General features: G+C 36.7%; 1 protein-coding gene across 1 annotated transcript; it reads right to left on the bottom strand.

Annotated features, from left to right (window-relative positions):
- On the bottom strand, positions 1-26090 carry VPS36 (vacuolar protein sorting 36 homolog). Its single transcript, XM_033104873.1, has 14 exons — positions 25912-26090; positions 19067-19135; positions 17672-17742; positions 15065-15179; positions 13862-13951; positions 13052-13138; positions 6039-6071; positions 5842-5919; positions 5151-5285; positions 3717-3782; positions 2250-2314; positions 1594-1678; positions 574-650; positions 1-492 (listed from the first exon to the last, which is right to left on the bottom strand). Exons 1-14 carry the CDS (start codon positions 26005-26007, stop codon positions 399-401), a joined length of 1161 nt encoding a protein of 386 aa, XP_032960764.1. The 5' UTR covers positions 26008-26090; the 3' UTR covers positions 1-398.
- Positions 26091-26900: the final 810 nt, after the last annotated feature.

Genomic DNA, 26900 nt, shown 5'->3' on the forward strand with positions numbered 1-26900 from the left:
ATTCAGTGAATTTTAGTCACATTAAAATAATGACGTACCCTGTCAAAACATGTGACTTCTCTTTTTTCCCCCCAGGAACTAAATTCCTTTCTTTAAAAAATGGTTAGTTTTAAAGATTAAGTTAAAAATCCACCATGTTTCAAGTTAAACTCTGAGGGTTCTAGATTACTGTAGCAAGATTTCAAATTCACATTTGTATTCATTTTTCTGTATTTTCCAATATTTTATCCTAAATAAAATTCCTGGACAATAATATTTAGGGAAAAATTAAAAGGGTTTTATACTGTGAAGTTCCAGTAAATTCTCAATTTATTCTCACGGTTTAGTCTTTGCTCAGTGTCATACAACCTCCACATGACACAAGTATATGGATAAAAAGTATTTTAAATACAAAACCCTTAGCTCTGTGTCATAAATAAATTTGGGTAAAACCGCAAGCCTTCCACAGAGTCGTCTCGGCAAAGATGGCCCATCTTCTCTGCAAGAAGCAACCTAGGAATCAAGGGGAGAAAAGTACAATCATCTGTCCATTCAAAATCACAAGCTGTAACGAAGAGCAAGGACCTTACTTACCTTTCTTTAGCCAGGAGGACAGACATTCCCACAAGCTTGGCAAACTCTTCTGATGTCAGGGATCCTTTTTCTGAAACCTAACAAACACACAGCAGAAAAATATGTCACAATTTACACCACTTAGGTACCTAGAGAGAATGTCTACCGGTATACTCAGGAAATAATTTACTGAATTTTCTACTTAAATACAAAGAATATTCACTATAGAAGTAAGTCTTCTTCACTAATGTTTAATTCTATAAAAGCTGAAGGACCCAGACCAAATAAAGTAGATGAAAACATACTATGAAACCCTCTGTAATGTAACAAAGGCACTGTACTAAATCCTAAAAAAAAAAACAAAAAAACTTCAATATTCTGAAAAGGAACATATAACAAATTCTAATTGAGTGCACATTATATGCTCCAGTGAAGGACCGTTATGTATAGGGTTAGTTTCAAAAGTGTGTTTGAAATATCTATAGTCTTGGGTTTTTCATCTAGTTGAAAATAAAAAGTATAAATGTGAGTTATTCAAAATTATAAGGCTCATTGTAGCAGCTATGAAAGCAGTAATATTTCAAGTATCCTAATGAGTAATAGCAGTTTGGCCATAAAAATCCATCTAGACTATCGTTACTTTTCATATTTTTTGAAGCAACAATTTCATAAAACAGCTTGCGATGTTTTGTAAGCCTGCTTTATGTAAGTGTTGCTGAAAGGAAAAGTTCAATCATCAGTAACATTCTGATTAACAAAGTTAAAAACATTGTCAAGACTAAGCTTCAAACAAAAAGAGAGCACCTCACTAATTCTAATTCTTTATTAAGATGTTTGAGTGTTAACAAGCTTCGAAAAGCTTTCAAAGTATAATTTTGATTAATACTTCTTCATTGTTAATGATAAACCATTTTTAACTGGGTCTGCAAACGTTACTTTTTAGTAAAGTTAAGTTCAAAAGGAAATCCTGTTTCTCAAGTTGCTAGGCATTCAGGTCCTCACGGCAAGCCTTAATGACTGGAGGAAACCAAGTTCACATACTGTCTCCAAGGCTGAGGCCACCATTTCCTCTTCCTTGTGGGACTGAAGCTCAATTACCATGACGCCACTGTCAAAAACTCGGAGCCTAAAAAACGTAGATGAGAGAATAATGCCATGAATATATAGGATCTTCAACCACTAAGAAGGCACAAATATTTTTCACTTTCTTTTATGCCCAGGTATGAGGGCACTATTAACACAAAACAACATTTAAAACCTAAAGACTGCAAGCAATTATGGCATCACTAAAAAGCTCATGAATGAACGATTTAAAAAAATATGAACTATAATCCACATGCTGAATAAAATATGGTTACTGTTTCTAACCTGAGGATGAGAAAAATATAATTCACAGCTGAACATTTATACTTCTGAGTTCCCAGAGATAAACACAAAGTCTCAGGGAAGAGGGACTAGCTACCCTGACTTCATCGGGGGAGCCCATATTCTTCTCTCAAGGCCCCAAATCACTCAGGCCACGCACAACATGGAAGCTAGGATGACAGAGGTGCTTGTGGTGCCACGTGAATTCTGTTCACATATAATGTAACGGCAAAATGCAGGCTCGCCACACAGGATGGCAGACCTGGGAGGGCTTTCCTGTCCACTCTGTGCAGTGGTTACGGATGGCAAACTTCCTGTATAGGTTCTTTTACCTGAGAGGTAATTTCAGAGCTTCCAGCATCTTGCACGCGTTCACTAAATCTTCCGGTGAGAGCAACTAATGGGGAAAAAAATCCAGTTTACACTGCAAATTAATAGAGTGATGCTATGTAATTATAATGATCACTAAAACAGAAGAGGAAATTAAAAAATTATCATTTATCAAGAATTTTAGGTGGCTTAATCACTACAAGGCAGAAAGATTAACAAAGAAGCCAAGACTTCTCTATTCATTAAAGCAGTGCTAGCCAATAGAAACAGAATGTAAGTCATATATGTAATTTAAAGTTTTCTTGTAGTCATATTAAAAAAATTAAAACAGGTGAAATTAATTTATATGTATATATACACACACACACCCAATAGATCAAAAAATGCAACATATTATTGATATGAAAAACTATTAATGAGATGGTTAACATTTCTTTGTTCTGTACTAAGTCTTCTAAATCTGGTATGTAATTTACACTTACAACACATATCAAGTTGGGTCAACTACATTTCAAGTTCACAACTGTCACATGTAGCTAGTTACTGCCTCCCCTTCTGGACCATGCAGCCTTAAAGGATCCATTCGGTGTGGTGAATGCCAAGCACAGCTTCCAGTCACATACAATGGTTCTGGAGCCAGTCCAGCTCCAGACTGTCTACAGGTACACCATAGGTCAAATTATTTTCTCTTTCTAAGCCTCAATTTCCTCATCCCAATTCCCCCCAGATGGGGAGAGTAAAAACAGTAGCTGCCTCACTGAGTTACCAGGAGGACAGATGAGGTAATAAGTGCAGAGTGCCTGGTGGACAGTAAGTGCCCACCCATGGCAGTTATGATGACTATTCAAATAAAAACACCAACCACAGGCTCAACTCGGGGCACCGGGGTGAGCACTGGTGTGTGAGTCATTTGCATGGAGGTAACTGCTGACACCACAAAACTGTGTTTACCTGCGAGGGCACAAAATGTTCAGGGACAGAACCTTGCAGGCTAAGGATATCTGGGCGTGAAGCAGCAATGAGAGTTGAAGGACAGCCGCTGAGTCACAGCAAAGGAGCGGGGCAGCTTTCCCTCAGTATTATCTGCCGGCACTCTGTACCCCACCCAGTTAAGTCAAAACACTATCACAGAGACAGGCCATCATGTACAATCTTATTAATCACAATACAAACACAGACTGTACAAGCGGAAAAGTATCAGTCAGTTTAAACCCTTATTTTAAATGTAGGAAAACTGAGTCTGAGAGGTTAAGTAAGCTATTCAAGGTCAAGGTCACTCGGCAAAGCCAGGATCCGAACCCACCTCATGGATTCCAGAGCAGTGTTCTCTTCCCTGCACTGTACTTCTTCTCAAATAGTTTTGATATTCACAACCCTTCCTCACATTGTATTCACTGTAGGGGAATTTGTATAAAGAAAGTCTATATTTAATTAAAAAAAAAAAGAATATCTAAATATTCTATGCTTACTTCCATTCCTCGGGCTCGGTTTACTAAACAGTACACCTCCGTAAGTGACATTATTCCCCCTCGTTCCTGTTAAAATATGAAATTTTTAAAAGTATTTTTATAACCATCACCAGTTAGCAGTTCTTAGAAATCATAATCACAGTGAAATCAGAAATTATAAAATTTCTTAAGAAACTTTTAAAAACTACACGGGAGAATTCAGATATCATAAGGTATTTCAAATTCAATATTTGGACTTTAAGGTCATTATCACTCTTTTAACGTTTACTAAATGAAAAGAGGGGCTCTCTACCATGTTTTAAAAGTATATTTAAATGTTTTAAGTTATTCCAGCTAAGAAATTAAGATGAAATTATAGAACTAATTAAGAATATCACCATTTTGCAAACCCTAATGAATTAATAGTCTAGGTAATAACTGTCGATGGCTGCTAACATCACAATCAGACATTATGTACCTCCTGATGAAAATGCACAAGACCTCTATGAAATATTGTCAGGAAAAAAAGAACCTTCTAGATATAACTACCCATTTGCAGGGAATACACAGGATAAGGAAGCATGTTAACATACAAGTCAACAAAATCCAGAGTCTGAGACACTATCAGATAAACTACTAGTTTCTGCAATAAATAAATTGTGTGTGGTGGGGCGGAAGATGGGAGAAGGGAAAAACCCATGGAATTAAAAAAAACAAAACCCAAGAACTTGAGAGACAAATCAACCAATTGCAATGGATCTTGATTTGAACACACCAACTGTAAGAGAAAATGAAAACACTAACTAGGTATTTGATAATATTAAAAAATTATTTTTAACTTTTTAGTTGTAGAATGGGATTATAAATTACATTCAAAGACATCTTTATTATTATAATTACATACTGAAATATTTACAGATAAAATGATGTGATGTCTGGGATTTGCTTTACAATAACTCTGTGTGGAGGTTGGCCTATAGAAAAAGCTAGGTGATGGGCACATAGGGATTCATTACACTCTCCTACTTCATCATATGTTTGAAATATTTCTTAATACAAGTGCTTTAATAAAGAAAGTTTTGATTGCCAAACTAATGTTAGAGTTGAAGATGAATCTTATGAAATTATTAATAGTACATATTTTAAAACTTATATGGAAATATATCTAAATATAGAGATCATATATTTCCTTTTGAAAATGAGATAAGAAAAACATATCACTTAGATTTACAAAGTTACAGATTTCTAAAATGAACACTGAAAACAATTTAGAAGATTACCGACAAAGACTCCATTCACAAGGACACTGAACTAATTTAATATTACTGAAAGAAAAAATAACATGTATTTGAATAGTAACCACGTCACAAAAGGAGTTATGCTCTTGTTAAGATTTCTGATGGCATGGAAGTAATTTAAGACAATTTAAAAAGACCATTTCAGTTTTATTTTTACCTCTAAAGGTGCCTGCAGTATCCCAGCCAGCTGTTTGGCCAGCTGCATGTGGTACTGTGTGCCAGAGCCATAGGTTTCCCTGGTAACCGGGTTAGCTATTCCCATGCTCAGCAAGTAGGATTTAAACCTGATGGTCTATAATGAGGAGAAAATGTACAAAAAGAGAGTTCAGAATTAGTCTCTCCATCCTGACATTTGAAATCCCTCCATTATAAATTCAATTCTACTCTTTTTCTAGTAGTTCCCTGCATAAATCTAATTATTCTTCCTTCTATCTTGGTATCTCATACTCCATTTACCTCACAAGTTTGGTGTGAGAGGAGATTTAGATAACAACTATGCTATATTTAATGTCAACCCAATGATACAGCCGAAAACTCAGAAACATGGCTGTGACCAAATTGTAGACAAATTTAATGAAACAGATGTCAAACAGGGATATGTATAAGACAGTCACTCCTTACATATTTCAATATCTGTTTTCTACATTCCAAGAAAAATTAGTGAAATATCCTTTAATCCTACTAGAATCAACAAAGTTTTTATGGCTAACTTTTTCTTGAGCACTTTCATATATCCTCAAATCCTAAAAGAAAGGAAACACTACATTAAGAAAGCAAACGAGTAAATCCCCCATACATCGATGCATTATCTGTGTAGTTTCTAATGCCTTAAAAAGCAACCTATTTACCTCATCTTCCGTGATGTCACCTTGCTTGTCTTTAATCTTATTAGCAATTGATTTTGATAACTCCACCATTTCCTTAGCCTGTCAACAGAACAGTGAAAGACTGAAAAGAAATAATGTCCCCAAAGTATCTGCTAACAAGGTATTTTCAAAACTGTATCATAACTGGTATGACGTTACAAGGTGTAAATGATACATACCTTGACCATTAGCTTGCTGAGGTCTTCAAAGGCCTGAAATGAGAAATGAGTTTTTGTTGGAATCTGTCTAAAGAATTAAAGTGTTTTACAACAATGAAGCACTCTTATTTTCTTCCCTACGATAAAAATTTACAAAATTGTCTTACAGATGTCAGTTTATACAAATATTTATACAAGTAATAAATCTATTACTAAATTCTTATTCTAAGAATTAGTTTAGCTAAGAAAGAATAAATTTTCCAAAACAAACTGCAAAAAACAAGTTTTCAAAGAGAAAATAGTTACTAATGATTAAACAAACAAAAAGTGATATATGTAATAGTTCAGAAAATATTATTCACTGTTCTTTGACACAAGTAAGAAAATTTGTCACTGGCTTTTCCCCAAATCATTTCCTGATGGGAGGTCAAGAATCAAAGGCATTGGGAAGCTTTCCTGGTTGAAAATGGCAACATGCAGCTGCAGAAATACTTCTTTGCCCATAACAATGTTAGCTTCAATACCAGGTATAATTTAACTGAAACCGTATGTCTCAGCCTCTTCAATACTGAACAGATTACACCTGTGACTTTGGAGACAGTCACTATGACAAAAGGAAAACATTCAAATACCACCAAAACGTATCTAAATAAAACCCATCGACTGTTTAATTTGCTATAAAGAACATCCACTTCCAAGGCCTCTTCAAATTTAATCTGACACATTTATATAAATTTGTTTCAAATTACCAAAAATATACTTCCTGTGCAGAATACCTGCTGTCTAATTGATGGGCACAGATGTTATTTTTTTAAACCGATTAAGCAATTTATCATTAATTGAAAATCTTTCGTCCACATAGAATTGTGATCAATAGGTTCTGATGAGCTCATGCCCATCTTAATTACATGCAGGAAAGTACCCCCCACCTGCAAATGGATTTTGCTGAAGAATAGAGTGTTGTGTAGGATTCTTATGGCCGACTCACTAAGGCTAATACTGAAAACAAAGGGGAATGTGCACACACCTAACAGGAATTTCCTCAGATAAACAAAAGGCTTAAACACTGGATTCTTATCAGCAACAGCCAGCAGATGCAGGAAACCTTTTGTGGGAAACTCTGGGCACCAGCTCTGAAACAAAGTCAATTCTACCGTTTAAATGGAGGGCAAATCACCCAACAACCTAGTTTTCAAAAATGAAACACACACAACACTTTATACACTTAGATTTTTAGTTTGAAAAGACAAAAAGAAGTTTAAGGAAAACTAGGAAGACAATACTTTTAAATTTTATATGGTAAATCACTTTATTGTATTTTCATTAAAAATATGCTAAAAGTAACAGAGTTCACATAAATTAGTCATTACTCCTTATGGTTCATAAAAATAAATATAAATATTTTAGTGCCTTAGAAGAATTTCCTATAAAATATTTTGAGTAATTATAAAACACAAACAAAAGCTTCCTCACTTCTATTTCTATTATTCTAAATTTGGAATTAGCCAACTATCCAAAAAATGGGTGGAGAAACTATCTACAGTAAAATTGAAGTAACATACGTACAAACGCAAAATTGATGCACGTGCCCATTCTATTATTTCAATTTCCAGTTTACAGAACCTTCTCTCTCTTCCATATCCGTAAATTTCCACTCTGATTTTAAAAAAAGTGGCATCTGCCTTAAAATTAACTAGGGAATACTGTCTTAAGCTGATCCGTAGCATTATTTCTTACTGACTTTCAGTCATTACTTTGGTTATTAGCTTCAGTAACTGTTAATACATTCTTGAATTTTCCGTTTCAATAATCTTGATTCTGTACCTTTGCATATTGCATTCCCTCCACATGGATCCTCTTATCCCTACTGGTCATCTGTTAGCATCTGCTCAACTTCCAGGCCTTGAATTCCTTCTGCTAACAAGTCTTCCGTGACCCCAACTGAAGTAACAGGCCTTGTTCCTTTTGCTGCCACTGTTTTCTCCTAACATGGAATTTCTCACACTGCAGAGAAAGTCTGTCTGCCTGTGTGCCGGCCTACCTGGCATATCACCACATCTCAAACATGATACAGGGCTCCCACAAAGTAGAGAGCAAGGACTGTGTGCTGCACAAGGGAGCACAATGCTTGTGTAGCACCCTTTGAGCATGTAACTCTGGGAAATTAGACTGAAACAGAGAAACATTCCATAAAGTCAGAAAAACAATACTGTGAACATTAAATTAGTTTGGCAGCATTCAGAAAAAGGAACACTAGTAATGCAAAATTAGTTCACTGTCTGATGCCATCTCCAAAAGTGTCACACAAAAAGGAAGACAACAAATGTCACTGAAAGAGGACCATGATAGCACCTTCTGGGTGGCAAAGAGAATAGCCATGATGTATTAGACTGCACTTGCCTGCAAATCAGGAGACCTGAGTTCTCATCATCCCGGTTCCAAATCTAGTCACTAGCTCTGAGACAATCACTTCTCTGGATAGTAAGAACCCCTCTAATGCTAAAGTGCTGGAATTTTATGGGAATAAAGGATTCTGGGAAGATGGTGGCTATGGCAGTACAGTTTTTAAATCTCTCCAATTCCCAACATAAAAACAGACAGGGCAACTAGATCTCAAAATCAAAACCCATAGACAGCTTATACTACAAAACTAAGTGACAAGATTCATAGAAACCCCAAGATACAAGCAGGTGTGGACAAACCCCAAACGCCACAAGATCTGCATAATATCAGCATCTAGGCAGGAGAAAGAAAAGGGAGGCACCAGGGCAACTTATAGGTCTGGAATAAGACAACCCCCAAAAGCCCAATAGGTGGTTACTGGAAAAGTGAGATGGGCCAACTTGAGGACAGTAAATCAAATTGGGAGGGTTTGCCCACTTCAATCCTGGGTGGGTACAAAGGGTCCTCAGGAAGGGCTGAAGTAGTCTATGAACTCATGAAACTGACCCTTTAGCCTTCTCTTCCAGGACAGAATCCCACACTGGGGAGAAACTACTGAAAGAGGAATAAAAAATGGAGCAAGGTAGAGATAAGAGAGTAAGAGAAAAAAAGTTCTGATAAAAATAGTATGGAAACGGGTAGGAAATCACAGAAAGCAAGCCACCACCTTTTTAACCCTGTATGAACAGAGCAGAAGAGACCTCTGTGCAGTAAGAAAGGCTACTTTGAACTATATCTTCCACTAAAAGTTCAGGAAAACTAATTTCATTTGAAAATTAGCAACAGCAAGTATCAAGGTCAAATCCCTATCAAAATTATTATAAGAAAAAAATGACGGGCGGCCAGATGGTTCAGCTGGTTAAAGTGCAAGATCTCAACAACAGGGTTGCCGGTTCGATTCCCGCAGGGGCCAGTGAACTGCACCCTCTACAACTAGACTGAAGACAACGAGCTGCCACTGAGCTTCTGGAGGGGCGGCCGGATGGCTCAGTTGGTTAGAGCGCGGGCTCTCAATAAGGTTGTAGGTTCAATTCCCACATGGGATCGTGGGCTGTGCCCCCTGCAACTAAAGATTGAAACCCCTGCAACTAAGACTGGACTTGGAGCTGAGCTGCGCCCTCCACAACTATATTGAAGGATAAAGACTTGGCGTTGATAGGCCCTCGAAAAACAGTTCCCCAACATTCTCCAAGAAAAAAATTTTTTAAAAATGAGTAGAATAACATTACAAACAGTGAAGCATGCCAGAAAGACATGTTCATAGATCAGATCAAAATACAACCTTTTACTTCAAAATGAGCTAAAATATGTTTTAAAAATGATACATGCTGAGAAAGGACAACATGAATCAGAAATGAAGTGACAAGATTCAGGAAAGGATTTTTTAAAAATCATTTCTGAAATAAAGACTACACTAGACAGAACACAAGAATGAATAAACACAATAGTTAATGTCTTAAGAGAAACAACAGGTGAAAAAAGGAAAATTTTCTCAATAAAAAAGAAAGGAAGAGATAAAAAGGATTTGAAAGAAAGTCACAAATAGTGAAGACAGGCAGTAAAGCTACAACATACAGTTCATAGACATCTCAGAATAAAAAATCAAAACAATTATTGAAAATTATAGAAAAACTTCCCCGACACTAAAAGAAAAACCTTCTGAAACCAAACACTGAAAGCATATTAACAACCCAGAATGACTAACACATTCTAGTAAACACACAAACACATTCCGGTAAAATTACTGGACTTTATTTAAATAAATAAATACATACATAAATAAATAAATCCTTTGGGGATATAGGAAAAACAGCAAGTGGCTTTCAAGGGAAGAAAAAAATTATTTGGCAGCAACACTTCATGCCAGACAAAAATTTGAAAGTAACATATCGAAGGCACTCAAGGAAAGGAAATGTGAGCCAAGGATTTTACCACCAAAAACCACCAAAACTGACTTCCACATATAAGGAATACAAGTATGCCAGAACTCAAGGGATATTGTTCCCATGAATACTTTCTGAAAAATCTACTAGAGGATAAACTTCAGACAACCAAAATGAATAAAGGGAGATCAACAAAAGGACTGGTAGTATTACACATATAGTTACTTATAAAACTGAGACTAAATGAGAGCTAGAGGGGAAACAGTATATGCAGTGGCTGATATATACTGTATATGGCTGATATATACTGATATATAACAGTAGATGCAGCACACCTAATTTTAAAATGCGGGAGGAATAGGGAGAACACATACAAAATAATTCTTTTTAACAGGTTTAGTTATTATTTGTTAGCATACTCCTGAATTTGAATAGGAAGTTATCAGTATGACCTCATGAGGCACTTTTTTCCAAAACAAAAAAAATTGTAGCTCTTTCCACTGAAAAGACCTAAAAATAAAGATCAATCGATAGAGATGAATATTCCTGAGAGGTAGACTGGTTTTGAAGTACTATTTCTCACTAAAAGAAACCCGTTTCTCAGGTATGGTTGATTCCAGATCTGTGGTGGGAAATGTACAGGATGCGGCAGGAAATGTACAAAATGGTCCTCGAACTTTTTTCACACCAGACTGTAAGGAAGCTATTCAAATCCACCAGGTCACATCAAAAGCTAACCTGAAGAGGTTCCCACTGGCCAAAGATGGGACAATTTGAGCTTTAAATAGAATAATAATTGCAAATGATTGAAACTTATCAAAAATGTTAAAATTTATAAATTCATAATAATATGTAAAAAAACCTAATTAGTTACCTTTGGAGGATAAGCAACCAATTTATTACCATGATGATAAAGGAAAAGGCACTTTTCCTACCTTCCCTATCACTGAGTAGCCAAACAGTAGATGAAGGCAAACATCTCTTTAAAAAGTATTCCAACTAATAAGTGAAAAATAAACCATAAAATATCAACATTTGCAACCAACAATGAATCAACAGACCTATGCACTGAACATTAACAGCTACTAACGTCATAAAAAAAGACATGATGTACCTCCTGATGAAAGCACAGACTTCTAGTCTTATTAAAGGGATCAAACAGGAGTCTGATCAAGCCTCTGGATCTAGCTACCAATTTGCGGGAAACTCGTAGGGCTGAGGAGCAGGTACAACTTTACCATTAGCATGCAATCAACAAAACCTATATGACGGGCACTTAATAGGACAAATACCCTGGTTCCTCAACAATGATCTGTATTTTCAATTAGTAGGCCCAGAATAGGTACTATTATATGATTAATTTGATGTGTCCATTTGACTAGATCATGGGATACCCAGGTATTTGATCCAACATTAAGAATAATGTGTGTCTGTGAGGGTGTTGCCACATGAGGTTAGCATGTGAATGGTACACTGAGTAAAGCAGATTGCCCTCCTCAGTGTGGGTAGGCATTATCCAGTCCACTGAGGGTGTGAAGGAACAAAAAGTTGGAGGAAGCGAGAACTTACTCCTCTGCCTGACTGCTGAGCAAGACATCAGTCTTCTCCTGCCCTTGGACTGGGACTTATCACCATCAGCACTTTGGATTCAGATTAGAATTTATATCACCAGCTTTCCTGGGTCACCAGCTTGGGACTTCTCAGGTTGTGGGACTTCTCAGTCCTCACAATCACATGAGCCAATTCCTTATAATAAACCCACTGTGTATATATAAAAAGATATGGATAGAAACAGATCTATAACTCTATGCACAGAGACGTAGATATCAATATATCTATATGTCAATATCTGTATTATCTCCTATTGGTTCTGTTTCTTTGAAGAACCTTGACTAACACAGGTATTCAATAACTATTTGTAGTTAAGACTTTATTTGATTAATATACATCTTTGAAACTCTATGAACAGCACTCTTCAATGAAATTTTATTTACAAATTATTATAAAAACTAAACGATTACTTCATAGAATCATTTCATAAAAATCCATGGCCATTATTATATAAATGTGGGAAAACCAATGATATGTTTAGATGTATTAACTAGTTGCAGAATCTAATGTATAACAGGTTTTCTTAACTAGAGTTCTTTCCCCTTGGCTTGAATTTCCTCATATATGATGAAGTTTTAAAAACACTGAAATGTACATGCTTAGGGTTGTTCTCCTAGCTGATGGATTAGTTTGAGCCATTCTTATTGTATCTGTGTCTGGTCCCTGAGAGGTCATCAGCGTAAAATTGTGTGGTGTCTGACCAGGGTTAAGGGCCACAGAATAGCATTTTTCCCTCATCTAAGTTGACCAAATGTCCAAAGTAATTATATCGAAGACCTTGAATTCATTAGGAGTATCCTCCAACAAATTCCATCTACATTTTTAAATTTATATACAACAATCCCAGATATTTTCTAACATTGCAAAATACAAATTTGCATTCTTTTTGTATTCCTTTTTGGAAAAACTTTTTAAAACACATTTTGGCTAAACCATGCCAACCTGAAGTAGGGCTGTTACATGGAATAAGGTACTGCGTAGCTTCATGCAAACTAAATATGTTCCAATATACAGAATGGAATTAGTCACAGCTGTATCCAAAAGAATAAACACAAATGGCTGAAAAAGACAGCTGACCGGAACTTGTGTAAGAGTTACCTCAGAAATGTTTTTGTCAGTTTCTTTTCTTTTTTCTTCCAGTTTCCTTTCGATGCCTACAATTCCTACAGCCCTTATTCTCCCTGGCTGAAAAACAAAAGTAGAAAATAAAACATACAAAATAGGAAGGACACAATCTTTTGTAACCCACCACATTGTGTTTTCAATGGCGGGAAAGGACCCACAAAAAAACCAAAGAAAAACAGCACACAATTAGATCTAGTTTCCTTTCAAAATATTTGTCAGTTTCTTGCCATACATAACAATCTTCAAATCATCATAAAGAAGCATTCAACATACAATAAATGGCATATTTGACTCTTCATTTTACCTATAAATTAAATTTCCTATCCATTTTTGTTCTTTGGCAACCTGTTATGTATCTGATATATAATAGGGTCTCAAATGTGCAAAAAATTATAGTTAAAAGTTTTGGTACTTGACAGTTATTATACAAACTACTTTTACACATTTAAGTATCTGTCCATAGTTGGTAGTTAATTTAAAACTGGCTTGGAAAATGTTACTCAGTGGTATTGTCTGTTCTCTCAGATGTCACACTGATTATGAAGAACAGAATGAAGCAAGTGGAATCTAACTTCTACCATCCCAAGAATTACTCTGTAGTCATTTATTTTTATTAAGTGGCTCCTGTCTATAGAGCACTAAATGAGGTTCTGTGAGAATAAATTTTTAATAAAATATCACTATTTTACTTCTGGAAAGTTCTATAATCACAGAAATATTTTTTCTTAATGAAGATAAGTACAGAGCTAAAAATACTGGATTAAGAAACAGTGTTAAAAATACCTGGGGTCCTCTATTTGTTTGAAATGACTGGGAAACGGGCATGTTCTCCCATCTTCTCTGTGTCATTTCCTCTGATAAACGCCTGTAAAACTGTTATACACACAGATACACTTTAAATGAGTCAGTCAAGTTGTGGCATCCTCCTACAAATCATTACTTAACATTTCTTTAGTTGAAAGGTCTGTTTAGTCATTTGCAACAAGCCTAGAATTCTCAGAGACATCAAAGAAAATCAAAGGAAGTTCTTTTCTTGGATCAACTTCAGAAAGAACAAAGAAAAAAAAAAAGAAGGAACTGACCGTCTATATAAAGTGAGCTATTCTCAACAAAGAGATGAGTGACAATGAAATAAATATACTTACTTTAAACAATCCTGCCTATGTGGATTGTTTTCAATCTATAGTGAAGCAGACACAGTGCCAAGAAAAATATACAACCATTATCCATGAAGGAAGCAGAGAATAATTTGTCTTAAAATGTGTAGGGAGCCTTAATTTAAGAAATTAGGGCCAAAACATGCCTCTGTTCACAAAAAAATCAACTGTATTTTTCACCTACAGTGAGAGTGACTTCAGTTAGTGACTAATATTTGCTTAGTGCCTACTGTGTGAAGAGCACCGGGTGAGGTGCTATAGAAAAAAAGAACATAGATCATTTATGACATCAGTGGGGCAATCAACACACAGACTTATAAATGTTTAAATAATACATATACAGCAACTTATTCATCAGAACATTTAAACTATTATAGTATGGAAAAAGTATGTTAAGTGATTATATTTGTATGGAGTTAATAAAGGTAAAGATACACTGCTGAACTAAGGCTAGTGAGCTTTCAGATACTGAAGTAGTTTAACATGTCACTGCATTACACTCTGTCCCTTTCACCAGACTACATGTACCACTGAAAACTTTCCTAGTGGCATATTTCTAGTGTCCGCTCTTTCCTTGTGACCACACCCTCCTGCTTCCTGTTCCTACTGAAACCTACACTTCAGATTCTCCACTGATAAGGGTTAAGATATCAAAAATTTTATTGTAAAAATATGGTGATACCTGGTATGCTGCCTTTATCATATTTACAATATGTAAACAATATTGCCTTCCTTCATATTAACAAACAACAAAAATTTCTAGTCCAATTTTATTCATATAGAATAAAGCACACCTTTCTAGTCCAATTTTATTCTTACAGAAACTTACCTCAATCTGGCCATGTTCTTTGAAGGAGAGTTTGATGTAGGAGTTCTTACAGCTCTGGAATGGACCGAGCTCTTTGTTAGGAGGAGCTGGGTGAAGATGAACCACTATTTTGGCACTAAAGAAAAAGCAAATGTAACATGTAAAATTGCCTTTTAAAATCATCGATTCTATTTTCATAGCTTTTAATATATTTCAGGTCATATTTAAAATTCATGTAGAAACAAAGAACATCCTGAAAGGAATCCTTTGAAAGTCTGTGTTAATTCAGTATTGATGAACCTTTCAGAAATATCTCTACCAAAAACTTACAAGCTATGAACAAAAAAGTTCAAGTTACTAGGTTTATGGACGAAATAAAAATGTGGTTTTAGGAAATAAGTTCAAAATAAATTTGTAAAATTTAGGGTGGTTTATGATTTTCATTTATGATGAGGGTTTTCCATTTACAGAGTCATCCCCAGAGGTTACCAGGAGCCTATAATTTCTGCCAAAGCACACTACCTTACCCATTTGAAAACAAAATGTGAAAACTTATCTGTGTAAAACTGGCCAGCTGACATTTTATTAAAACTCCATCCAAAACTAACATGCTACAGTGTCATTTTTGGAAAACGCCACTCAATCAACAGCATGATTTAGAAAGATATCCAATAGCAAAAACAATTCTCAAAGTGCTGCTGCTCTAGGAACACAAATTACCATAATCTTTATGACTACCATTATCTTCTATGCTATCAAAAATACCACTATATTTGTTCAGTTTTATGTCTCTTTTCCTCTTTATTCCCCCCAACCTGCTCAATAAACAATCTTTTATAAAGATCAGCAAAACCAAAAATCTTAACCAAAATACCTTGGATATCTAGCCTAAAGCTTTCTTTATGATCACATTACAGATTCACCTACTACTCAATTTTACTTTGTTTAGGCCCATATGGTTGCCTAAATATCATCATCAAATTGAAACATGTGTGGGGCCTATTCAATGTAACAAACGTTTTGTTTAGTGAACTGGGGACAGATTTGTAAGGACTTTTCATCTATTCCTTTGTGGTAAACATCTTTAGGTGAGGTGAGCAAATAAACTGTGCAAGAATCACACAACTGTTTGAAATGAACTGCCAAGTAGAGCAAAGAAACTATGACAATTAGGATGGGTGCAAGCATTAAAAAAATCTTTAAAAGTGAAAAACCTGAGCCCTGCTACCAGATTTTGTCAAAGGAAACCCAATGAAAAGCTAAGAAATTACGACACAAAATGAAGTTTAAAAATCCCAAAGTCAGCCTAAAAGATCCATGCCAATTTTTTCACATAATCATTTCTTGGATCATTCAATACCGTATTTCATCAAGTTTAAAATCTATCAAATCAAAGAAATATCTTGGGGGCGACCTGTTGGCTCAGTTGGTTAGAGCGCAGTGCTCATAACACCCAGATTGCAGTTCGATTCCCACAGGGGCCGGTGAGCTGCGCCCACAACTAGATTGAAAACAACCACTCAACTTGGAGCTGAGCTATGCCCTCCACAACTAGATTTGAAAAAACAACTTGACTTGGAGCTGATGAGTCCTGGAAAAACACACTGTTCCCCAATATTCCCCAATAAAAATTTAAAAAAAAAAAAAGTATCTTTGGTTCAGAGATGCTTAAGAGTGAAAATGTACATATATCTTTGAATCAATGAGATATGGTAATTGTTGGGAGTGGGGGGAGAGCTGGGAACTAAAGAGAATACCTGAGAAAAGTTAACCTGGCATATAACTGAATTCCTCCTCCCTGGAGATGTTTAAAAATAAGACACTATTGTGAAGGTAACTATTTTAAATATTTTTTTTTAATAGAGTTTAGATCTCCTTGGAAGACACAGCAGAGGAAAATTCAAATGACCTAGAACATACTTAAAGTTTTTCTTTGCATGTCACCCCAATAAACTTTAATTTAAAAAAAAGTATTTTTGGGGGGCCGGCCCGGTAGCTCAGGCGGTTAGAGCTCCATGCTCCTAACTCCGAAGGCTGCCGATTCGATTCCCACGTGGGCCACTGGACTCTCAACCACAAAGTTGCCAGTTCAATTCCTCGAGTCCCGCAAGAGAGGGTGGGCCCCGCCCCCCACAACTAAGATTGAACACAGCACCTTGAGCTGAGCTGCCGCTGAGCTCCCAGATGGCTCAGTTGGTTGGAGAGCGTCCTCTCAACCACAAGGTTGCCGGTTCGACTCCCACAAGGGATCGTGGGTTGTGCCCCCTGCAACTAGAAAAACGGCAACTGGACCTGGAGCTGAGCTGCGCCCTCCACAAATAAGACTGAAAGGACAACAACTTGAAGCTGAATGGCACCCTCCACAACTAAGATTGAAAGGACAACAACTTGATTTGGAAAAAAAGTCCTGAAAGTACACACTGTTCCCCCAATAAAGCCCTGTTCCCCTTTCCCAATAAAATCTTTAAAAAAAAAAAAAAAAAAAGTATTTTTTAAAATTATTGTTATGAATCATTAGATTCATTTCCACATATGCAGTCACGGCACAGCAATAAATCAACTAAATTAATGATAACAGCTTGAATGAAAATGTTTTAGTGAATAAAGACTGTAATATACAGACCTTACCTTTTCCCAATTCCAGCTGACTGTTCTTCAATGAACACAATTTGGGAAAGAGGAATGGCCATGCAGCATTCCTGGGAGGAAATCAATAGAAAACATGTTTCATAAGAATAGTCAGAAATTCTTGTTTGATAGCATTTAATAGAGTGCCAAATACCTTTAAGGCACTTAATAAAAAATAACAATGCATTTTACTGCATGGAAGAACATAAGAGGTTTAAAAGCTACCTTCGTTTTTACAGTAGGTACGTCTTTTAAAAAGTAATATTTACATGAAACTTTTTACATATAATATACTCTTACAAGGAAAACAAAAAATAGAACAGGTAAATCGAAACAACTTTAAGGAGTGTGTTACTGATTTTTCTTCTTTATAATTTTTTATACTTCACTCACCCGCCCACAAGTAATTTTTAACAGAAAATACTACTGTAGCTTCCTCTTATTAGTACATGTCATTTTTTAAATTATTATAAATGGCTGGCATTTAATAGCTCGCTTAAGGATTCCTAAATTAACCTCTTTATATGATAATCAAAAAAATTCTACTAACATTAATTTATAAACATATGGTTTAAAGACAGCGATCCCTCCAAAAACAATTTCTTTCCTCAGTGTATATTTCTTTTTAAAAAACTGGACAACATTCACAGTTCTAAGGCAATGCATTATCAATAAGGGCAATATCACCACTAAGGGCGCAAAAATAAAGTCTTAGATTTTACAATGGCTAGTGGCCTTTCAAAGAGCCTCAGTATAGTATATTATTTATCTGTGGAATTAAAATTTAAAGGAGGGGGGGCAACAATTATTAAAATAATGTAGAAGAGATTGTTTATTTTACCAAAATTTATACACACACACTTTCAAGTTAGCTCTTTGGAATAAAGACAGCTCTATAAACATAACTCGTTTCCTCTTCTGAGAAATGAAAAAACGATTTTCTCCTCCTGCTCAGTGGCGTAGGGGCTGTTCTTAGCAGGTAAAAGGCACTTCCAAGCATACCTATCCTCCTGATTCTCAACAATAATCAGCAGAATGGGTTGTTTTGAGGACGTATGAGTTTTTTTTAAGGACCACTGACAACAGATGGAAGAATTACTCCTGTTACACATGAACATTCAAGTATGGGGCAGGATCTGACTGGTGTTTAAAAAACAGGAGTCACCATGATTCTCTATTCAGAAACTATAGACTTTTCTGGAATTGAATGAGGGAAAACACTCCAACCCATCTATCTGTATTCCATTCAGAGAGATCATATGGGACATATTCTGCTCACATTCTGAAAATAAAAATTTGAGGCATCTATTTATAGCTTGGCCAGAAAGGAAAAAGGAAGAAAGAAAAACTTCAGTGATTTAAGACATAGAACAGGTATAAAAAACTGTATCTTACATGATTTTTCTGATCTCTCCAAATTAGTCGATGTGTACTAAGAAGGAGGGTCCCAGCATCAAATTTTATCTAGAAAGAGAAGATCACAAATATTAATAACATACCACTCAATGTAGTTCAGTTTTTCTTCCTCACAAATTACACAATAGTAAGTTAATCATAAATAAACATTTTAGAATTAGGCTTATCACAAATTAAAGAGAAGCAATGCTACACACTTCATAAGTTTTATATAAAGCTTTGCTAAAATTAGGGGAAATTGCAAACAACCTAGATGTGTAACAATAAGGTAGTGGTTAAATCAAGTATAATACATTCATACTATGGAATCCATATCGAGGGTAAAAAGGATAATGAGATACAGCTGCACAGACTATCATGGAATTCTAAGACATAGAGTGGGGAAAAAAGCAACTTACAGTATATTACACATGACAGATGGATAGATATAATCTCCATATCCCCCAAACTACGCGTGAGATATATATACGTATACACACACATACACACACGTAGTAATAGAAAGAGTTCTAAACGGAATACTTGGTAATCTGTTAACAATGATTATCTCAGAAAAAGCGTGAGGGAATAGGAAGAAGAGAAGCAAAGAACCCTTTTTAAAAACTTCACTATTGATTGAATTTTTTTACCATGAGACTGAATTCGTATATAACACTCATGTAATTTTTAAAAACAATTTTTATATAGTAAGAAAATTCATAAATAGACACAAACACATACAAGAATAAGTGTGAATGGAGATTCAACCAATGGCACTGGGACAAATGGGTTGCCCAGTAGGAAAAAACAATAAACATAAAGTTGGATTTATACCTAACACATAGCACCAAAATAAATTCTAGATGGATCAAATATCTGAGTTTAAAAAAAGAAAAACTTATAAAAGCACTAGAAAAAAATGAGAGAATTTTAAAAATAATTTCAGGGAGGAGGTCTTTCTAACAAAAACATTAAACCAATTAGCATTAGAGAAAAAGATTAATAAATTCAACTCCACATACATGCTTGCACACAAATTCTTTGTGGCAAAAACCACCAAGGGCAAAGATAGCAGACGGGGAAAAATAACTGTAACTCACATCACAAAGGGCTGATTTCCTTTATATGTAAAGTACTCTTACAAATCAATAAGAAAATATCCCATAATCCATTAGGAAAATAGGCAGACTATTAGCAAGTTCACAGAAAAGGAACTACAAGTGACTCAGACACATTAACAGATGCCCAACCTCACGGATACCATAGTAAGAAAAAGGCAAATTAAGGGACCATCAAGATACCCCTTTCATCCATGAGATTGGCAGCAGTCCAAAAGTTTGATAACATGATGCAAGTGAAGTGTTGGGGAATTAAGATTTGTACACATTGCTGAGAGCCAACTTCTATGGAGGGTTGTGTATTAATACCTATCAAAATACAAATACGCATATCCTTTGCTCCAATAATTGCACTTCTGAGGATTTAACCCACAGATGAATTCACACGTGTGCACAATGATATACTGCTATGTAATTCACTGCTGTTTGTTAAAAGCAAAAAATAGGAAACAATTCAAATGTCCACCAAAAGGGAAATGTACATCCACACAATGAAGGGACTACTCAGTCATTAAAAAGAATGAGGAGACCCTTTATGTACTTATAGTATTTGATAAAATCTAAGGTGCCATTGATTTTAAGATACATCCTGATCACAGAGTTGTTAAACTGTGGAGGGGAAATGTGCATTTAAAATTGATGAAATATGATAAATTCTCCACATTAAGTGAAAAAAACAACAATAAGAACTTTGTATGCAAAGTACATTACAAATTTATATTTTACAAAGGAAAAAAATATATTTTATACAAATATCTACGTATGCACAGTTCTCTAGAATGATGCACTGGTAGCGTCCAATGGGGAACTGGGTGATGAAGAAACGGGAGGAGGGAGACTTTTAACTTTATACTTTTTGTGGGTTTTGAATTTTTATCATGGGATTGTATCATCTACTGAAAACATAAATGTAAAGCTGTTTTTTAAAAAACTGTAATACAAAAAAAAAAAAAAAGCCAGCTGGGTGTTTAGGATCAAACCTTTAGCCCTCATTTGGTATTATGCATTGAAAATGATATAAATAAGCAAATTTTAGAGTTGGAACCCAAGAGATTAATAAATCAAACCACTTTATTTCTGTTAAAAGCAAGACAAATATTGGAAGCTTCTATTAACTCTAATTACTAGAAAGTAGAAATTGCCCTCAGGTAGGACTTGCTTATATCCTTTTGAGGAATAATTTGTTATTTCAAAAGTTGCAAGGTTGGTCCAATTTATAAGGCTGTCTTACAACACAAACTCAAAGCATTTTAGTGAGTGTCCAGTTTATTATAAATAATAATCCTTTTGAGTTTAAAATAATGTGGTTAAAATGTTTGTCAAGTAAATAACCAATTATAACTTTATTATATATCATCCTTAAGTAAAAATAACCATGAATTTAATGATGTATGTAGTTGATACAATATATTACAAGATACTCATATTAATATAGAAAAAAGTAGATGTCAAAATAGTATACATAGTATGATTACACACTCACACAGCACATACACAAGCGTGCAACCACACACACATAGAGTATGCCAAAAGTAATGGTTTATTGCTAGTAGGATTACTGATTATTTCAAGTTTCTTCTTTTGGCTTACCCATGTTTAACAACTTTTATTACCTGTCTAACAAAAAAAGATAAAGAAATTTGTTACAGCCATATGTAACTTCAGTTAACTTTGAAATGTATATAAATTATTTCTGTTAAACATATGCAGAAACATGCTTTTGTCAAAAAAGTCCTTTAATAAAAAACCAACACGTTTGACAAGAATTTTAAAAAAAAAACATTTTCTGAGTAAGGTATCTCAATATTAGTAAGTATTAAGTAATATGGTTACTTTAATGGTAAGAGGCCTACTGAACCATCTAGGTTAAATACACTCTGTGAGAGATTATTCAACGCCTCAGAGAAAAGACTTTATGAATTGCATGTTTTCCTCTGAATCAGAAGTAAAACATACATACTCCTGGCACTTAATTCAGTTTGTCTTCAAATGTTTTGGTAATCTCGTGTATGTAAAACCAAATAATTGAGTTTAAGATATTTTAAAAATCTTTTTTGCCAACAGGATTTCCCTTTTCCAACAGCAAATATTTCATCAATTTGCGAGTACATGATGCTACAATAGAGCATAATAATAGTTCTGATTAAGAAACTGCAATTTATCTTACTGAAATCCAAACATAAGGATGTGAATTTAAAGCTGAAGCCAGAGTATGTTCTGTTGCAATGTCAATTAACAACGCAAAGGTAAAATGTTGCTGCTCTAAATCAAGAAATTGTGTAATAGTTCCCTTCAGGGATTCCAAGGGATTATGAGCTAAACCTGAGACAAGTTTAGGCTGGTTTGCTTCTACCACTCAGAGCTAGAATAATTTTAACTGCTTAAAAGTTGATCTAACTTAGGCATTCAATGAATAAGCTCTTACCCTGTTTTCTTTTTCATTTAGTATTTTTTCTGTTATAAAAGTAATATATTCAGAGGGTAAGAGGGGAGGGGGATGGTAGAAGAGGGTAAAGGGGGTCAAATATATGGTGATGGAAGGAGAACTGACTCTGGGTAGTGAACACACAATGTGATATATAGATGACATATTACAGAATTGTACACTTTAAATCTATGTAATTTTACGAACCATTGTCACCCCAATAAATTTAATCAAAAAAAGTAACATATTGTTGAAAATCTGGAAAATATTTTTTAAAAGTCTAAAAAACAAAATGAAATCTCTCAATCATACCAGTGTGTATACACACACATACACATATGTGAGTATACATGTGTATGTGTATATATATTATATATATATATACATATATATATATATATATATATAGTGTGTGTGTGTATAATCTTTAAATAAAATGAGGTCATGATATTTATAGTACTCTAACTTACTTTTTTCATTCAGCAGCCTATCATTAGCAATTCCTCATGCTGATTAGGGCGTGTCATATTTAATGAACCAAACCCTATGGTGGACATTCAGAATACTTCCAATTTTTCCTTATACATAATAATATATAACAGATATAACAATGCTGAGATGAGCATCCTCATTCATTATATTTTTATATTTTTATGCATCTCTGATTATTTCCCAAATCAAAAGTGAAACCAGCTAGATGAAAGAAAAGAAATATTTCCCAAATCTTCTACCATATGCTACCAACTTGCCACTTTATATGCTACTAACCTTCTCACATTATGTTTTAAATTAGCCGAGGCTATAGACGCTTCGGTGAATTAAAACAAATGGCCTGTCTACACTGCTTATGAAAACAACACATTATCCGGTCATAATGGGCCCATGAAAACTGTGCCTGTATAAACAAGCAAGCTGGCGTTTATTCCCAAGAGGCACTTGGCCAGGGGGAAGAGCACAGTCCACTCCAGCCCCACCAATTATTAATTGTGTGACCTTGGACAGGTCAGTTTTCTCAACTATCAGCTGAGGGTTTCAGTGTCCTCATTTTGGGGAGAATTACCTATATTAAACACTACACAAAGAGTCTGGCACTGGTGACTGCTGTATTTTTGAAGCGTGGCATCACAGTGAACAAAGCACAGGCTTTGGGAGTCTCATCAATAGAGATTTAACTCCTGTCTCTCCAGATAACTGTGATCTTAGGCAAGTCACTTTCTGAGAGTTATTTTCTCATTCATAAAATACTCACCACATGCCCATGGAGAGGAGTAAAGGAGATTATATATAAAGTTACTGGCACACAGTAGGTGCTCTTAATTATTCAGGTTTTTTAAAACGTATTTCATACCAAAAATGAGCCAGGAGATACACCGATGCATAAGGCACACTTCCTGCCCTCCAGGTGTCCAACTGGCCTATTAGGCTGCCATGTGCACGCCTGCCTGGGGAATGAGTTGGGATGCAAAGCTATGAAGGCTAAGCAATCTGGACTGCAGTGTCTAGATCAAGGGAGTCAGTGAGAGATTTCCAAAGGGAACTTGATCAGATCTGGAGACTGATGTGCAGCTTCCTAGAGTCTTCAGCCCATGTTAAGGTCTGGAAGCCTTCCAGCATATGGAGTAAGCCAGGACACAGGACTTTCCCCCAGGAATCAGTCTGACCCTCAATCACACCAGGAACAGCAGCTCAGCAAGTAACTGAGCAGATCCAGCCCAGGGTCCACAGTGGTGAAAAGGCCCATCTTAGAGCTGTTTCAATTCCAAGACACTTACACCCCTCCTTCACCACTCCAAGTGTTTAGAACAGTTAAGAATTCTTGACTAGATCAAAGGGTCTCAACTAAGTTTTCCTTAATCTGCTGATACCTATATCTACTTGTCTGCTAAAACAAAAAGCAAAAAATTTAAAGGAAAAAAACAGAATTTGCTGGTTTAATTGTTTTTCATATACAGATACTAATTCTTTTTGTTTAAATATATAACATTGTAGTTTATGCCAGCCAAGGTGTTCCTAATTTGCATATTGGAATTGCATAGAACAAGAGTGCGGTGCTCTGATTTTCAGAAGGGAGTGGCTTTGAAGGAGTCTCTGAAGACCAACCTACCATTGTAGGCATTCAGTTCTGAGAGTGGGGGCATCATCACACCCACCGAAGGGGGGGAGGTTGATCATGCTTCCCATTTAAAACAGTTCCAAAGGTGTATCTTTGGTTTAAAAAACAAAAACATTAAGCTGTCACTCCAACCAAAAGATGCAAACCCAATTTAAGATCAAGTTAATTAAAGTGCTGAGGCAGTAAAGTGGTATTAAGTCCAAGCAAATTATTTAAGAAAAAGACCTTGGTCCAATAATGGAGACAACACAGTACATGGAAAATGCGCGAACGGGAGGGAGAGCACCTGGGTCAGCGGTGCCTCTAGATGCTGTGGCACCCTGCCCCCATTTCTCCAGGCGGAAGGAAGCCTCAAGCTTCAGTAAGCACCGACCAGGAAAAGCTACCTATGGGGCAAGGACCGTATGCAAAGATACAGAAAGAAGTTTCACTAGCAGAACAAGGAAGGAGAAATAGCAAGTAAAACTGCTGGAAACTATAAATGCGTTTTTAATTTTTTTCTATTTCCAGCTTATACATTTCATCCAGAACAGGATGACAGTTGAATAGTTTGATGGAAGTCTCCACAGAATGCTTACAGTTAATGTTTCCTCTCGATTTGCAAACACATCTCCTAAGGTTTATGCTACGATTACAAGGCACGGCCTATTACATCCCTTTATAAAATAAATGCTCATAACTCCTTTCTAAAATAATTGTTTTTAAAAGCCTTTAGCAAAGCCGTCCCAACGATTCACTGATACTTCTTTTCAGAAATCCTCTCAAAGCAATCTGTCTGCCGCTCTGGCCAAGACCAGAATCCCTGCGGCTCCCACGAGGACCACAGCCCGAAGCCCCCGGGTTAGGGAACACAACAGTCTCCTAACAAAGGCGGGGCTGGCCTGCGCCGGCATTCCGCCAAGATCAGCGTCTGAGGGGTTCTGAGACCACCCCAAGGGGTGGGCCGTCATTATCACCGCCCTGAACGCGTGCAGCCGTGGCCCCCACAGCTGTACCATCCTAAGGAGGATTTTGGGGGGCGGAGGGGAGCTGCCACCGCCCGCGCCCGCCGGGAACCAGTCCAAAGTTGGAGCCGGTGCGCAGCGCTGGGCGGGCGCCCACGGCGAGGGGGAGGCCCGGAAGGCCGGCCCGACTGCGCGCCGAGGGCCGGGAGAGCCAGGAGGGGCCGGGCTGCGCGCCACCGCCCTACCTTCTCCTCGCCGTCGTAGATGCGCACCCCGCGCTGCTGGATCACTAGGGTCTCGTTGATCTCCAGGAGGCCGCTGGTCCACACGAAGCGGTCCATGGTCGCCGCCAAGCCGACCCCAGCCGCTCGCCTGCGCTGGTGCTCTTTGGCGGCGACAGAGCGCCTAGCGGCCTGCGGCGCCCCCTGGCGGCGGGCGGGGAGGGAGCGGCGAACAAGAGGGCCGAGGGCTCCTTAGGGAGCGCGCAGGGCCCCCAGGAGCCCAGGGACGTGAAGACGTGCTTGAAACGCCCCCTGGCTGTGGGTCCGCCAATGGCCCCAGACAGGATGTCTACCCCATCTTTTGTCCAACTGGGGCACAAACCCAGGGCTTACAAGGGACTTTGATGGAGCCCAGACCACAGCTTGGACTTCTTTATTGTGCATTATTCCTGTAAGTTTGTGCCGTTTTCTTGTCAGTGCCCAGCATGTTGCCATGTTCATTAAAGGCTGTAAATAATGTATTTTCCAAATGAATATTTATGGCCTGAATTGTTTTTACACAGCTGCAGTTGAAACAGAGGGTCCTGATTTAATGTGGGATTTTGATTTAATATGTAGCCCCAGCACTTTCCAGTGTCTTTACAACAGCTCTATAAGCTTTAGTAGCCATTAATCCCCTGAAGCAGCCGGAAAAAATGGCCATGCCTTGACTAAGGGTCACAAAGTATGAGTTTCAGTTACGCTAAAGACACCATCATGGCCTAAGTTGTGTTTCAGTTCTTGAGACCTAAAACAGAAAGACCCCGGGGCCACACTCATGAAGCCAGACTGAAAGACACCGAAGTTGACCTCAACACCTGAAATGATTTACTGCTCTTACCTCACTCTAGACCAATCAGCAAGACCCATGACCCCAAAACCCTTACTCATAATGACTTGTGATTTTGCTCTCTAAAACCCCTTGTCTTGTCTGTAAACCATACAGGAGTCCCGGCTTTTAAGCATTAGCTTTC

The sequence above is a fragment of the Rhinolophus ferrumequinum genome, chromosome 4, assembly GCF_004115265.2.
Source record: "Rhinolophus ferrumequinum isolate MPI-CBG mRhiFer1 chromosome 4, mRhiFer1_v1.p, whole genome shotgun sequence".
Classification (NCBI taxonomy): Eukaryota; Metazoa; Chordata; class Mammalia; order Chiroptera; family Rhinolophidae; genus Rhinolophus; species Rhinolophus ferrumequinum.